Source organism: Globicephala melas, chromosome 2 (assembly GCF_963455315.2).
Source record: "Globicephala melas chromosome 2, mGloMel1.2, whole genome shotgun sequence".
Lineage (NCBI taxonomy): Eukaryota > Metazoa > Chordata > Mammalia > Artiodactyla > Delphinidae > Globicephala > Globicephala melas.
Genome location: NC_083315.2, coordinates 131,723,800 through 131,740,260, shown reverse-complemented (window position 1 = coordinate 131,740,260; position 16,461 = coordinate 131,723,800). Strand labels below are relative to the sequence as shown.

Sequence of the window (16,461 nt, the reverse complement as noted above, 5' to 3'; positions counted from 1 at the left end):
TACTTTCTGCATTTGAGTATTCTAGGGACCTCATATGAGTGGAATCATATCATTTTGTCCTTTGTGTCTGGCTTATTTCACTTAGCATAATGTCTTCAAGGTTCGTCCGTGTTAAGAGCATTGTTTTAAAGTTAGAAAAGAACCGTTTGGTCCTTGTTTGAGCCAGTAACTCATCTGTAGAATGTTGTATGTTCTTAAATTTGTAAGTATTTTATTTTCTTATTTTAAGAAATCTTTAGAATTGAAGATATATTAGCTGTGTGCATATTTATTTATCAAACATCAGGCCTGTGAATGACCCTGAGCTAACTGTTAAAAGGGAAGCAAAACTGGTTGGCATTGGCTTGGCCCTCAGGGAGCCTCTGGTCTGTGCTAGCCGGGACCAGCACTAAGTTCCTGCAGAGAGGAGCAAGTGGGGTCCTGTGTGGTCAGAAGGAAGGTGGGTTCTTATGGTAGAGAGACTTGAAACCACAGATGACTATGGAGGAGGTAGATTTTGAGCTGAACCTAGAAGGAAATTCATTTTGAATTTTTTTTTAAACAAATAGTCCATGATAGTTAAGAGAAGATTACTCTCTTAGGTGTTCTGGAATAAAAGGAATACACTAATATTCATAGTTTTCTGTACCATAGAGTTAAAATTAAATGAAGCTTTCAAAGCAGGTTTATTTTAAACTTTTTAAAGATCAGCATGGGAAGGCATTAGGGCTGGCTTCTTTCTCTGATGTTTCTAAAGTCCATTTTGACCAGTCAGCCCTTCTAATGAACAACTTTACCTGAACACATGTTACTTGTCCAGGCTTTATAATCTGGTTGTTCATTTCCTCTTGCAATTCTTCCTTCTCATTAATCCCCTTGGTTACTCGTGCCCCAGGTCCTGACTCTTATACTTCCTGAATATCTCTAGACTCTCTTACCTTCTCTTGCTCTGACTCTTAGTCATCTCTCACTTCTTTACTGGCTGTCTTGCCTCCTAGCTTGTCCTGCTCCCATCCATCAGTGCCAGAGTGATTTTACAGACATCGAGTAGATCTCTTCCTTCCAGAAACACTTGACTGATTTCCTCCTGTCTTTCCTCACCACGGCTGTAATGTTTCGTTGTGTTCCAGCCTCTTGCCTGCATTTTTAAATTCTCTTCCATCACCACCTCCTCACGAGGGCAAGTGAGCATTTTAGTTTAGTGCATAGCTTAGTGCGTAGGCTGTTTTGAAAATCCACTCTGTCTCCTTCTCACACTGGAGCTGGAGACTGAGGCAGAAGTCCTACATGAGGCTTGTTCTGCAATATTTAGCCCTTATGCCTGCTCTCTTCCTCTAACTGTTCCTCTTTTTTTTGTTTTTTTTTGTTTTGGCTGCTAACCATGAGAATCCTCCCCCCTGCCACCTCCACCAGTCAACACCTTTTGCCTCTCTGGAGTTCTGTGAACAAACATCCAGGTTTAGGTGAGGAAATTGGCAGTTGCTGAGTTCTGGGTTGACATGTTTTGAGATCTGGTTGGTCCAGATGCTGTTTCAGTGAAGTTCATGGCTACTGATGTGAGGCATGATCATACATGTATTAGTTTTTATTCTAACTAGGAATCAGAGCCCAGTTCAACAGAGGCCATTGACAAATGTCCCAAACAAGGAATTTGTCACTAAAATAGCTTAAAACACAATTACATCGATGGTATAGTTTATGCACTCGCAGTAAGCTGTTCATGAGCAGTGATGAAGGTACTGGGTGCTGGAGTTCAACTGAGAGGCTGCAGACTCGGCGAGGGCTCTGCAGAACTCCAGACCGCTTTCAGGTAGAGCTGCTGTAGATCACACCTCTCTAGCTGACCACCCCTTCAAGATATAAGTGCTTCTGTTAATGCACAGGCAACTGTGGAGGAGTGCCACTCTGGCTGCCCATCAAAAACAATTTGCCTTTCAGCCATAAGGGTAAGGTGCAGTTAGCTGACAGCCTGCAGCGCCTTCAGGATTTGCCTCAGTGGAGGCCAAGCTTAGCCCATGCTGTTTTTTCCTCTCATTTTAGTATCTAACTCTTTCTTTCTATACCCCTCCAGCACAATAAACTGAGCCTTTTCAAGGGTGGCCCTTTACAAGTGAAGTAGTTTATAAGAGGGCAACAAGTCTTTTAGCTACATATTTAGCATGTTAGAAATGTTCACTGATATAATATTGATGCTAAGGGTCCGTTGGGTGTTTCTCAAACCATTTTAGTGTTAGCAAAGACTCATCCTGATATAATGGGAAGAACAACTACTCTGGACTAGTCACAGCATCTGCACTAACGAGTTTATGACCCTGCACAAGTCACTTTCAAGACCATTGTGGATCTGGTCTGCGGGGAAAGGCAGTTAGACTAGAGTTGGATTGTCTCGCCAAGGTCTCTGTAGTATGGGCACGCTTGTTGGCATTCTCTCTTTGCTCACTCTGTTGACTTCCAGCAGCTGACAGGTGAGGTCCTAGCAAGGACCTTAGGCTTCTTTTGTTGCTAGAGGTGCTGTTTTTCTTTGAAACATTCAAGCCACACAGATGGTTTCTACGGTAACAGGTCTCTCTTATTTTTCTTGTGACGCAGATTTTTTAAAAGGTTCTTCATCGATATGCTCTTTAGGGTTGGTGATCTTCTAACCTATAGCCCCTTTGCTTGGACAAAACATTTATTTAAAGACTTTCCCCTCAGGAGTATTGTAGACACTTCTCCAAGAAGAGTAAGTAGTTGCTAGTCATACTAGCACTTGAGGTTTCAGTCTATTAATAAAGCTTTTTATCAATTAGAAGAGGAGTTGTTGGATTCGTTGGTTAAACAGTAATGCCAATAAAACTGATATTCTGTTAGAATCATGACATGTTATTTTACTTTTTATTATGTAAAATTTCCAAACACAAAAGTAGACAAAATTGTATGAGGGACAGCTGTATACTTACTACCTAGATTCAAAATTAACATTTTGTCATATTGGTATGGTCTGTTCTTGTACTGAGAGCAAATCAGAGATGTGTATTTAGAGGTGAAATGTCACCCTTGAAGGTGTTTTTCTTCTTAACCGTTTAAACTATCCTATACTAACTAGTAATTCCTTCTTATCATTTAGTACCTGATCTACATTCAGATTTCCCCAGTTGTCCCAAATGTCTTTCACTCATGATTTGTTCAAACTAGGACCCACTCAGTATCCATATGTTTGCATTTGATTGTTAGGTTTAAATCTAGAAAAGTTCCTACTACCCTCCTCCCCCCGATTTATCAGAGATTGTCAGCTATCCTGTAAGATACTCCACCTTTGAGATTTGTGTGATTCTTTTCTTCTTGTTTTCATTTAATTTGTTTCTCTATCCCTCATATTCCTGGAAACTGGAAGTTAGGTCTAAAGACTTGATTAAATTCAGGGAAAACCTTTTTATTAGGAATGCTGTTTTCTTCATGCAATATCACAATCAGGAGAGACACAATATTTGGATCTTGAAGATTGTAAGACTAGTTGGTTTGAAAAGCTATCTTTTACTGGTTTCCTAGGATAAACTTCCATAGAGAAGTTCCTTTTTTTAAAAAAAAGTCTTTTTATTAGTTTGAAGATTTAATGTGATTCTCCTTTTCCCCTGAAACTGTTCCAGTTTGATTTCGGAAAGTAAAGGTCAAAGTAGCATTAAATTACTGAATTTTCCTGCATATAAACCAAATAAATAGTTGGCTAAACAGTATTTTGTGACTGAGGTGCACCAGCTCTGGGCTCTAGCAGATGGTTGTGATCAGGCCACTCTTCCTAGCTGCTCTCCTGGGCTGGCGGTTAGCTTGACCCTCTCTTCTCCTTCAGCCTCCGTATACATAACTATTGATATTTTATTTTTCTTTTAAAGAATCGGATTTGCTCTCTTCATTTCCTTTGCTGTTCTAGGCCTTGTCACCTCATGGCTGCAGCAACTCCTGGTTTGGCTTTCCAGCCACTGGGCTCACCAGGTTCAGACTTCCGGTGGCTGGTGATCAGGCTCTCACCTGGCAGTCAGAGGACAGGCGTCAAAATCCAGCCCTCAGACCAGCAGTTGGCTCTTCTTCAGCAGGCACTTAGTGTTTCCAGATAGAGCATCAGTTTCCTCATCTGTCAAATGAGGATAATAACTTCTGACCAATGCAGAGTGTGGCAGGACTTGAAAGACGTTATGAATAAATGTAAATTTTAACTTGAAAAATGCTCTAAAACAGAAGGGAATTTGGTTTCTGCCCAGTGCATGACCCATTCAGGCAGTGTACCTCTCCTTTTATTGTTTCTCACCTCTGTATTTCATCTCATATAGTACCTCCCTTCTTCACGTCCTCTAGAAAACCCTCTCTTCCTTTCCTCGTATCCATCCTTAAGGCCTGGCTCAAATCTTTATCCAGTTTAGCCGTATTTCTTCTCCTGGCCCATAATTTTCCCTTTTTGTAAACTGTTGCTTTTGTAGTTTAGCTATAGTCATTATCCAAATATTTTTACACATAGACTTCTTATTTCCTCAGATCTTAAGGTTCTTGAGGTCACAGTCTGATATATTTGCGTCCAGCTTGGAAATTAGTACAGGATTTCTATGAAAACATGATCATGTTACCTTTGAAACTGGTTTCTGGTGCATTGGCTGTGGGGGCCAATTGGTGTCTTAAATGGCTGATATTTTTCCTGGGAGATGGGTACAACTTTCTTGTGTGAGGTCTTCCTTCCTCTATGTTTTGCTGGGCCATGTGGCCCTCTCTGCCACCCGCTCTGAAGGTGGCTCCAGCTTCTTCCCTTTGTCTCTCCTGGTTACTCACCCCACCACCTCCAACCTCAGTCTCTCTTCCAGGCCTCCTGGGCAGAGCTCACAGTGTTCCGTGCAAGTTGTCACCCTGTGACTTGGGGACTGTAGTGAGGGTTTATGGTGAAGAATTATATTGCCCACTGTTTGGCCTTGCTGAACAGCAAGTTAGAGCCAGTAGTGGGTCCATTTTCAACCTTCATCCTCTTTCACCCCTTAAAATCCTACGCTCCCAGCTTGACTGGTTATCGGAATCATTTGGCTTTTTAAAAGACGTAATCCTGGGATCACCCCGACACCCAGTGAATCAGACTTTATCAGGGTGGCTTGGGAAGCTGTGTTTTCCAAGGCTCCCTATGATTGGCTGTATTTGGGAGCCACTGTTCTAAAAGATGATCCCTTGTCCCTTAATCATTTGTCATGAATGATAGAGACTTGCACACCCTGCTGGTACTTATTTGTCGCATAGCATTACAAATGGTTCCATGACATCTGTCAGTGTGAAATCTCACGGCATAAGTGAAAGTAGGATGATAAGGGATGAGCCTACTAAAGGCTTTGAAGCAAATGGATAGTTTATCAGATTGGTGTGTTCTTTCTCTAGAACTGCTGCACACCAGACCGTGTTACCATCTGTTTTGTAAATTCCATTTTCAGTTAAACAGCTGGATTGTGAAAGGTATACAGAATTATCCAATTAAAAAACTAAATTTGGGCTTCCCTGGTGGCGCAGTGGTTGAGAGTCCACCTGCCGATGCAGGGGACACGGGTTCGTGCCCCTGTCCGGGAAGATCCCACATGCCGTGGAGCGGCTGGGCCCGTGAGCCATGGCCGCTGAGCCTGCGCGTCCGGAGCCTGTGCTCCGCAACGGGAGAGGCCACAACAGTGAGAGGCCCGCGTACCGCAAAAAAAAAAAAAACAACAAAAAACCCCTAAATTTGACAGGTGTGTATTTTTTTTAATGATTCCTTGAATACACTGTGTTTCTTTCTTTAAACAGCCTTTTTAAGGATCTTATTTTCCACAAATAAGAAACTTTTACCACAGATTTTCAGAGTAGTTAAGCTGTGACCAGAATGAGAGTTCTTTGGCTGAGGTAACTTTGAGAGTTAATAGTGTATATGATTGGGAGCCTTCAGTTTTATCCGTGAATAAATCTGAATAGTTTAAAACAGGTGCTTTTGTCTTCCTCAGTACAGAAAGCCACTAGCTGTTGCTGTGCACGTCTCAGAAGCTGACCAGTGGAGCGGGAGGGTAATCCTGTTGTAATTTGGCATTGATCTCCAACACTCGCAGACTTGTGCAAACCAGGAACCTGGGAGTCATGTTGAATTCCTTTTTCAGAACCTTACTTGTGAGGACCCTGCCACCCAGGGCACAGTCGGCACAGAGCTTGAAAGAGAACTCGGGTCTCTGGACTCTTTTAACTCATTCCTTCTACTTTACCATACTATACTTCTTGAACTACTGTGCCTGTGGTTCCCTAAGAGCCAGTTAAGTAATTGTGGGTAGAGGGATTTTATGTGCTTCCATTTTCTCATTTCAGTGTTTTAATGTCTTATAGATAAACTGTAACAAACATTACTGTTGTGATCAAGGAAAAGGTCTTAATTAACTTCACATATGAAACTTGTCTCTCAGGGAGAGATGTTGTGTTCATAAAAACGGCTGCTGAGAGGATGGGAAGAGCATACTGCTACTGTATTTGCTGAAACATGCATATCAATACTCTGTTGAGGGCAGCTAGCACATTTATTTCCATAGCCTTGGTTATGTATTTTTTCCCCAGCTTTATTAAGATATAATTGATATGTAACATTGTATAAATTTAAGATGTGCAATGTATTGATTTGATACACTTATATGTTGCAATATGATTACCACCCTTTTAAGATCTACTCTCTTAGCAACTTTCAAATATTTAATACAGTATTGTTAATTATAATTAAAAAGCTATGTGTTAAATCCCTAGAGTTTATTCATCTTCTAACTTGAAGTTTGTACTCTTTGACTAACCTCTTCCCTTTTCCTCCACCCTCCCAGCTTCTTGTAACCATTATACTCTGTTTCTACAGGTTCGGCTTTTTTAGATTCCACATGTGAGATCGTACACTGTTTGTCTTTCTCCGTCTGACTTATTTCACTTAGCATGATGCCCTCAAGGTCCATTCATGTTGTCTTAGCTATATTTTAGTTGCTTAGATGCAACATGGGAATTTATCTCTGCCAAGGATGGCAGGAAGGAAAATTTCCCAAATAAACAAACTTTGACTTTCTTTGCAATGCACTGGATCTTTCCTGCTGACAAACTTGCAGTTTATGAAGTACGTTCATGGAGCATATCAGAGCTGTGCAGCAGCTCTGCCTACTTCAGCAGATGGTGCGAATGGTTGTCTAAAGTCATCTTAGTTTCTGTCATTATGTCAGTCTGTGGAATATTCGGGTTCATGCTTATTTTGGCCAGTTTACAAATGTTAGCTCTGTCTTGTTAAGTGCAAAAAGCTGTGCCTGTTGGAATACTAACAAGAGGTGTATTACCATGATGGAAATGAAAGCAGAGATAGTGATTTTCTTTTCTCTTTTAATTTGTTTTAATGTTGCTCGTACTCATAGGACAAACTTTTCAAACAGGAGGTAGAAAGCAAAAAGTTTCAGTGCCACACTCAGGGCAGAAGCCTTTGTTTTAATTGCAGAGTGTGATTTAGGGAGGTTTCTGAAGGCGTTTGCAGCATTGCGTGAAGCAGGCTGTGTCTTTCCTGTGGAATCCTTCTCTAGCCCCAGTCTTGTGCAAGGGTAACCTCAGTTGCTTGCTTTTCTTTCAGGAAAAAAACAAAACACCAGCATGTGTATGAACTCCTCAGTTTAAAAAATCTTTTTTTTATTAATGAAATATCTCAAATATACAAGAAAAGGTATAAAGAACTAATTTAGCCAACATTCATCCGATTTTAGCAAACCTCAATATTTTGCTATAATTGCTTTAAAAAATACAGATAAAGCTCTTAGTTATCTCTTTCTGATCCTGCTAGCCTCCCTGTGCAGTTAACCACTATCCTGAATTTGATCTCTTACTCTCATGCCTATGTTTTTACTTTCATTTTATGAGTGTGTCCACAAACAACAGGTAGTATTGTTTCTACTTCATTTAAATGGACATACTCTTGTCAATGAAAAAAATTAATCAATAGTCAATCTAAGTAAGAAATGGAAAATTTTATTTGAGCCAACCTGAGGATTATAACCTGAGAGACAGTCTCTCAGAGAACTTTGAGAACTGTTCTGAAGTGGTAAGCGGGGAGGTCAGTACATATGTGATTTTGACAAGGGATAATCAAGCACACATCTTGGTCGAAGGTTACTGCTACTCACAGGGAAGAGATACCTTAGTTAATGGTTTTAGTGCTTTTCTAAGTAAGATGTATAATTGTTCTTCTGATGCACATTTAAATTCCTAATATTTGTTATTACCAATAATGTTGCAATGAGAATTCTTATGTTCCCTTGGCCACATGAGTTTCTTTGGAGTCTTCTAGTTTAAGGAAGTAAATCACAGGGTAAAGACTGAGATATTAATTAGATAAAATGGAAGATCTCTGTTTAGCTCTGGCTCTGTGCATGGTGTGTAGGGTATTGTGTGGAAACTCCAAAGCCTTCAGCTACAACACTTACCTCCAAGGTTGGGAGAAATCAACACAGATAAGTGGTACCAGGAAGTACAATGAAGTAAGTACTCTATGCTGGTTGAGGCAGCTCTAATGTTAGAGGGTTTGGGCCAGTGATTCAGATCTTTCTCCACTAAATCAGGTGGGCTTATCTTTGTTAGCCCCTTGAGTTGGTTTAATTCCAGCCAAGAGCGAAGAGGCCTGATGCCTTGTTAGGTCTCACTCTCTGCGTCTTGTTCTCTCTTAATTCGAAAACCAGTAAGCAGACCCCATTCTCTCTTTCCTGTCCCTTAGGATGGACGCATGTTCAGCATTCCAGGTCTTCTTCCATTGTCTAAATGCTGTCCTCCAGGAAGATGGATCATCTGTGCGATTCTGACTTCCTCAGAGATCTCTAATTTTTGGTGCTGATCACAAAACATCCAGGATAGTGCTAATTACTGTTAACACTCATGCAAAAGAAAGTTCCTTAGATATAATTTTCCTTTTGTGTGGAATTTCCCCTAGGAGTTTCCTTTTACCCCAGCAGAAACAGGTCTGTGTTCCTTCATATATATGATGTATCAGTAGGAGCATTTTCAAGATGTAAAGATTCTATGTAGCAGCACAGAACATGGAATACCTCAAAACAGCGGCTCTCAAAGTGTGGTTCCCAGACCGGGAGCATTAGCATCTTCTGGAAACTTGTTAAAAATGCAAATTCTCAGGCTCACCCAAACCTCCTAAATCGGATGCTCTGGGGGTGGGGTCCAGGGATTTGTGTTTTAACAAGCTCACTGGGGGAGTCAGAACTTCTGCTTCAGAGGGTGCTTAAATACTTTGGGTCATTCGTGGGCCTGCCTTAATGCACTTTCAGGAAGGGACAAAATGCTTGAGGGGTGGCTGCCCAGCAGTGTTGTTTGTTGTCATTGCTTAGTCATTAATGACATGAGAAAGGTATACTTTTATACTTTCTGTGTGTGGTGTTGTTATAGATAGGCCTTCAACTTTTGGAGGTGGCTTTGGTTTCTTTTGTTGGTTATGACCAACAGTGGGAAATAGAATACCATAAATCCTTGTTTCCAGGGTTACCTCCTTGCTGCTGATAACAGACAGGAAATTAAAACAATCCATGATAGTGTTTTGTTCTTATTAGCCACAGATGGTAGCTTTCAGATAATGTTGGAGCAAAACATAAATAAATATAGCAGGGAGACTTCATTACTGAAGAAAAATGATTAGGCTGGGTCAAGTTTATAGTCTGGATCCATTTTAATGAAATAGGATAGAGGCAAAGCATCAACGCTCCATTATCGCACAAAGCATCACAATGTATGGGGTCGCTAGTTGTTTTCTTTTTAGTTTAGTTTTGAGTATGTAAAACATTTACATGATTTCAAAGTCAAAATTATGTAACAAATTTTATTCAAAGATGTCTCATTTTATCATATCCCTTTTTGCCTGTTCTTTTAGTCCTTTATGGGTAATCATTTTTATTTGCTTTTTGATTTATTCTTCTAGTGTTTCCTTTTGAAGATAAGCATATATATGTGTATATATGTTCATATCTCCTTTCGACTTTTACACAAAAGATTTCATAATATACCACAGCTTTTAAACTTTTCTAGTTTTTTTTTTTTTTTTTTTTTTTTTTTGGCCACACTGCGTGGCACACAGGATCTTACTTCTCCAACCAGGGATAGAACCAGTGGCCCTGGCAGTGGAAGTGTGGAGTCTTAACCACTGGACTGCCAGGGAAGTCCCTTATGCCACAGTTTTTTTTTTAAGTTAGCTCTATTAAGGTGTAAGTTATATTCAATAAAATTTACCAACTTTATGTGCACAATTTTAATTTTGACAAACTCATAGCCACCAGTACAACGAAGGTTTAGATGGTTTCCATCAACCAAAAAAAAATGTCTTCATATCTTTTTGCAGCCAATCCTCTGTGGTCTCTGGTAAACTTTCTGTCTGCTTTCTATCACTATATTTGCTTTTCCTAGAATCTCACATAGTTTTTTGTGTGTGCAGGTCTTTGACTTCTTTTACTTAGTATAATTCTTCGGAGGTTCAACCATCTTAGTACATGAATCATTATTTTATCCCATCTTATTGCTGAGTAGTGCTCCATTGCTTATATATTCCAGTTGATGGGCATTGTTCTGTTGTGTGTTTTTTTTAATTAATTTATTTTTAAAAATTTATTTATTTATTGGCTGCATTGGGTCTTTGTTGCTGTGCACAGGCTTTCTCTAGTTGCGGCGAGCGGGGGCTACTCTTTGTTGCGCTGTGTGGGCTCCTCATTGTGGTGGCTTCTCTTGTTGTGGAGCATGGGCTCTAGGTGCACGGGCTTCAGTAGTTGTGGCTCATGGGCTCTAGAGCGCAGGCTCAGTAGTTGTGGCGCACGGGCTTAGTTGTTCCGCGGCACGTGGGATCCTCCTGGACCAGGGCTTGAACCCGTGTCCCGCACATTGACAGGCGGATTCTTTTTTGTGTGTGTGGTACGCGGGCCTCTCACTGTTGTGGCCTCTCCCGTTGCGGAGCACAGGCTCCGGACGCGCAGGCTCAGCAGCCATGGCTCACGGGCCCAGCCGCTCCACGGCATGTGGGATCTTCCCGGACCAGGGCACGAACCCGTGTCCCCTATATCGGCAGGCGGACTCTCAACCACTGCGCCACCAGGGAAGCCCATGGCAGGCGGATTCTTAACCACTGCGCCACCAGGGAAGTCCCTCTGTTGTGTTTTTTAGAAGTTTTTATTCTGAAATAATTTTAGACTTACAGAATAATGATAAAAATAGTAAGAGAGATTCTCTATATACCCTTTCCCAAGCTTCCTCTAATGCTAACATCTCCCATGGCCATGGTGCAATCATCAACACTATGAACGAAACTACAGGCTTTATTTGGATTTTAGTTTTTCTGTTGCTTTTACTTGTCATGTGTCTTTAGTCTCCTCTAGCGTGGACAGTTCTTTAGTCTTTCCATGTCTATTTTTAAATCATTTATTTATTTTTTTGGCCACGCCGCACGGCCTGTGGGATCTGAGCTCCCCGACCAGGGATTGAACCCAGGCCCACAGCAGTGAGAATGTGGAGTCCTAGTCACTGGACCACCAGGAAATTCCCTCCATGTCTTTTTAAAAAGAGTTCTTCTTTAGATATTTTGTAGAATGTCCCTCAGTTTGTGTGGTGATTAGACCGCAGTTACAGATTTTGGGGAAGAATTCCACAGAGGTGATGTGCCCTTCTCATGGTCTTATGTCAGGAGCTACATGATATCAGTATGTCTTATTACTGGTAAAGTTAACCTTAATTATTTGATTAAAGTAGTGTCTGCCAGGTTTCTCCATAGTAAATTTATTACTTTTCCTTTTCTGCAGTCTGTTCCTTAGAAGCAAATTATTGCTTTTTAAATTCTGGTGTACATCAATGTGTATGGGAACATAGCTTAGCAACTCTCTTAATCTTAATTATAGTAATAGTAATAATATTATCTATCGCATACCCCACCTGCATATTTCTAAACACAAGTGGATTATCTCATTTAATCCTCAGGATACCTCTCTGAAGTAGATACTTTTTTCATGCCCATTTTATAGCTGAGCAGATTGAGGCACAGAGTGCCTTGCCCAAGGTTCTGCAGTTAGCAATGGAGCCAGATGCTAACATAAGCCTAACTTGAGGGCCAGCATTTAACACGTGCCATATGGTTGTTGTCAGAGCTTAGAATGGGGATGCTCTCATTTTTTGCCAGAGAAAACAAACGAACACTTCCTATATTTGACAATTCTCTTTTGTTCTTTAAGAAAAAATTTTTTGTTTTTACTTTCAGGAAGATTCCTTGTGTGACTAAAGATTTTATTTAGTCAGCTATGCATGGCAGTAACATTACATTAAAATCATGGAGAACTCCAAGATACTTTGGGGAGCACTGAGGATCTATTTTTGGACTTCTTTCAAAAATAGGACTGAAGGTTAGGACAGAGTATTCAGAAGAGAAAACTGCTTTTGGAGGAGTATTTACTTAAAGAATGGCCCTGAGCCTTTTCCTCCCTGGATTTTTTTAGCCTCTTTTAACCAGGGTGTCATGTTTATCTCTGTGTCCAAACCCCACATGTTCACTTTTGTTTACCACACTAATAACTGCTGTATCACACAAATATGTCTCTGAATAGCCTAAATCGGGGGATGACAACTGTGGTTAACTGATAACTCAATATCAGTGAGCCTCTCTTCTGGTAGCAACGGAGCCACTGAAGGTCAGGCTGTGTGGGTGGACATTTGCACATCTTCCCTGTGACTCACTCAGCAGCCTGCCTTTCCAAGGGGAAATAGCAGTATGTGGCTACAAAGCTCTGTTCATCTCTTCCCTTCTGTCTCATGCTGTGTAGATTGGGTATCCCCAAATCCTTGAAATCACATACCTAGATGACTTGAATGTATCTAGTCTGCCAAGCTGTTCAGATATGAGTGCAGTTTTTAAAAATAAAGTTTTTGTTTCTAAATGTCTGTTGTAAGCCTGGCCCTATATGACAGAGTCCACAGGTTAAACAAGACACTGTTCATCACCCAAAGCCAACCTGGACAGGCACACACATAAAAACTATAGAATTGATTTCCTTAGGAAGGGAGGAGGAAGGCAACTGTTTAGAATGAGTCTGATGCTTGCATACAATAACTAGAAAATTTTATAAGAATAGAAAATTATTTGGGGTGGTCATAACAGAGGTCAAGTTTATGGGTATCTGGATCTAGCTTCAGCAATCAGAGAGGTAAGAATTGGTTTTTTCTCAGATATAGTTTTCTACACATTTGTTATAGAGAAAGTGTTAGGTACAGGAAAATGTAAGGAAGGAAGTGAAAGTAGACCATTCCTATCACTAGAAATACCCACTCTTTTGTTTTGCATAATCTATCTCCTTTCTTCCCTCTCTCTTTTTCCCTTCCTCTCCTATGCTACAAATACATTGGTAATCCTGCATTTTTTACGTAATACCACATCATAAGGATTTTCCCCACCATTTAAAGAAAAAGACTTTGCTAATGTGGTGGGAGAAAAATAACTAGTTTTAATTTGCATGCCATTAATATTTTAGTTAGGATTAACATTCTTATGTTGACTGTCAATTTACATGTACCTACAGGGTGTTAGCTTTTCTATTCTTTATCTTACTGTAAAATTGGAAATGTTACTAAAGCAAGCCTCTGATTTCAGATGTCCTAAATGATGCTATATTTGATGAAGATCATGATGAGATGGTGATTGTGAAGGACATAGACATGTTTTCCATGTGTGAACATCATCTAGTTCCATTTGTTGGAAGGGTAAGTTTTTCTATGTTGTCTCCTAACAGTGTTTAAAAGCACAATGACAGTTTTAAAGTTAGGATAATTATATTTTAAATTGTCACCTGCTAATTCCTAATATCCCAGATATTTAGAATTACACATAAACAGTTACTCTTTATCAACCCTACTAATCTAATAGCTGGAAATTAACAAAATAAAAACAAAGTAGCAGAAGGCCCTCTGGGCAAGCATTTCACAGTAAATACCATGTTAATAGGTTAAAATAATGAGATTAAAGACCATCTTTTTTTTTTTAGGTAGCTGCTGCAGGCTCTGAAAACCTTTGCCCTTTACTTTGACTTGATCCAAGATATACTTTTGTATAATATGACATGAGCAGTAATGATTGCAGAATGTCTTGTGGCAGAGGTTATAGTATTAGTGGGTTTAATTTGTTTCCAACCCTTTCTATTTTAGGAAAAATGAATCTGTGAGCTAGATAATGTTATCTAGTTTGCTGTAGTTAAACATACTTTTGAGAACATGTGGGTTACCAAGAGTTGTCCTTTTCTCTTCCCTCCCCCCATATAATTTTATTTTATTTTGACTTTTTATTAATAATTTTCAAATGGAAGACTTATAGGAAATAGTGGTATGAATATCTAAACACCCATCACCTAAATTTAATGTGTTAACATTTGCTTCATATTTTTTTGTTAAAGTATTTTTTCATTTTTTATAGAAGTGAAATGTAGAAAAATGCACAAATCATTAGGGTACTTCCTACTACCTCACAGATCAAGAACTAGAACATTATCAGTGTCCTAGAAGCTCACCTTGTGCCCCTTGTTAATCCCTAACCCATCTTGTCCCCACAGGTAACTAGTATATGGATTTGTAACATTATAGATTGATTAGTTTTGCTGGTTTTTCAATTACTATATATAAATAGGTGGGGTCTACAGAATGTACTCTTTTGTGTTTAGCTTCTTTTGTTCCATATTGAAAGAGTCATTGATGTTATGTTATTGCCCGTCATTATATTTTCATTGCTATATATAATTCCATTGTACAAACATACCACAATTTATTCTGTTCTTGGAGGACATTTGTATTGTTTCCTCTCTCTCTCTCTGTTTGGGTTTTTTGGTTGTTGTTGGTGGTGGTTTTTTTGTTTTTGGCTATTGCAAACAGTACTGCTATCAGCATTCTTTTGGTGCACAGATGCATATATTTCTTTTTTAAATTTTTATTTATTTTTTAATTTTCTGAAAGAATTTATTTATTTATTATTTATTTATTTACCGAGCCACACAGCATGTGGGATCTCAGTTCCCTGACCAGGGATTGAACCTGGGCCACGGCAGTGAAAGCCCAGAATCCTAATCACTAGGCCACCAGGGAACTCACTAATTTATTTTTGAATTTTAGTTGATTTACAATATTGTATTAGCCTCAGGTGTACAGTAAAGTGATTCAGCTGTATGTGTGTGTGTGTATTTTTTTTCAGGTTATTTTCCATTCTAGATTATTATAAGATATAGAATATAGTTCCCTGTGCTATACATTAAATCCTTATTACCTATGTATTTTATGTATAGTAGTTTGTATCCTAATTTATCCCTTTCCCCTTTGGTAACCATAAGTTTGTTTTCTATGTCTATTAGTCTGTTTCTGTTTTGTCTATACATTCATGTGTATTATTTTTAAGGTTCCACATATAAGTGATATCATATGATATTTGTCTCTCTCTGTCTGACTTAATTCACTTAGTATTGTATTCTCTAGGTCACCCCACGTTGCTGCAAATGGCAATACTTTATTCTTTTTTATGGTTTAGTCGTAGTCCATTGTATACATACACCATATCTTCTTAAACCAATTGTCTGTTGATAGACACTTGGGTTGTTTCTGTGTCTTGGCTATTGTAAATAGTGCTGCTCTGAACATTGTGGTGCATGTATTTTTTTGAGTTAGAGTTTTAATCTTTTCTGGATATATGCCCAGGAGTGGGACTGCTGGATCATATGGTAACTCTAATTTTTGAAGGAACCTCCATAGTGGTTGCACCAATTTACATTCCCACCAACAATGTAAGAGGGTTCCCTTTTCCCCACACCCTCTCCAGCGTTTATTATTTGTAGACTTTTTGATGATGGTCATTCTGATCAATGTGAAGTGATACCTATTGTGGTTTTGATTTGCATTTCTCTAATAATTAATATGTTGAACATTGTTCATGTGCCCGTTAGCCATCTGTGTGTCTTCTTTGGAGAAACATCTGTTTAGACCTTCTGCCCATTTTTTGATTGGGTTTCTTTTTTCAGTATTGAGTTGTATGACTTGCTTGTATATTTTGGATATTAACCCCTTGTCGGTCACATCGTTTGCAAACATTTTCTCCCATTAGGTAGGTTGTCTTTTTGTTTTGTCGATGGTATTCTTTGCTGTGCAAAAGCTTGTAAGTTTGATTAGGTCCCATTTGTTTATTTTTGCTTTTATTTCTTTTGCATTGGGAGACTGATCTAAGAAAATACTGCTATGACTTATGTCAGGGAATGTTTTGCCTATGTTCTCTTCTAGGAGTTTTATGGTGTTGTGTCTTATATTTAGGTGTTTAAACTATTTTGAGTTTATTTTTGTGTACAGTGTGAGGGAGTGTTCTAATTTCATTGATATACATGTAGCTGTCCAGCTTTCCCAACACCACTTTTTGAAGAGATTGTCTTTTCTCCATTGTATATTCTTGCCTCCTTTGTCATAGATTAATTG

The 16,461-nt window shown here is 39.3% G+C and overlaps 1 protein-coding gene across 5 annotated transcripts in view; it reads left to right on the top strand.

Annotated features, from left to right (window-relative positions):
- The window catches only part of GCH1 (GTP cyclohydrolase 1), a 53,980-nt gene that overhangs the window by 12,455 nt on the left and 25,064 nt on the right, over positions 1-16,461 (top strand). For all 5 annotated transcript variants that reach the window (XM_060293622.1, XM_060293624.1, XM_070045060.1 and 2 more), the window contains exon 2: positions 13,616-13,725. In XM_060293622.1, the coding sequence (XP_060149605.1) occupies positions 13,616-13,725 (110 nt within the window). The remainder of the gene's footprint in view (positions 1-13,615; positions 13,726-16,461) is intronic.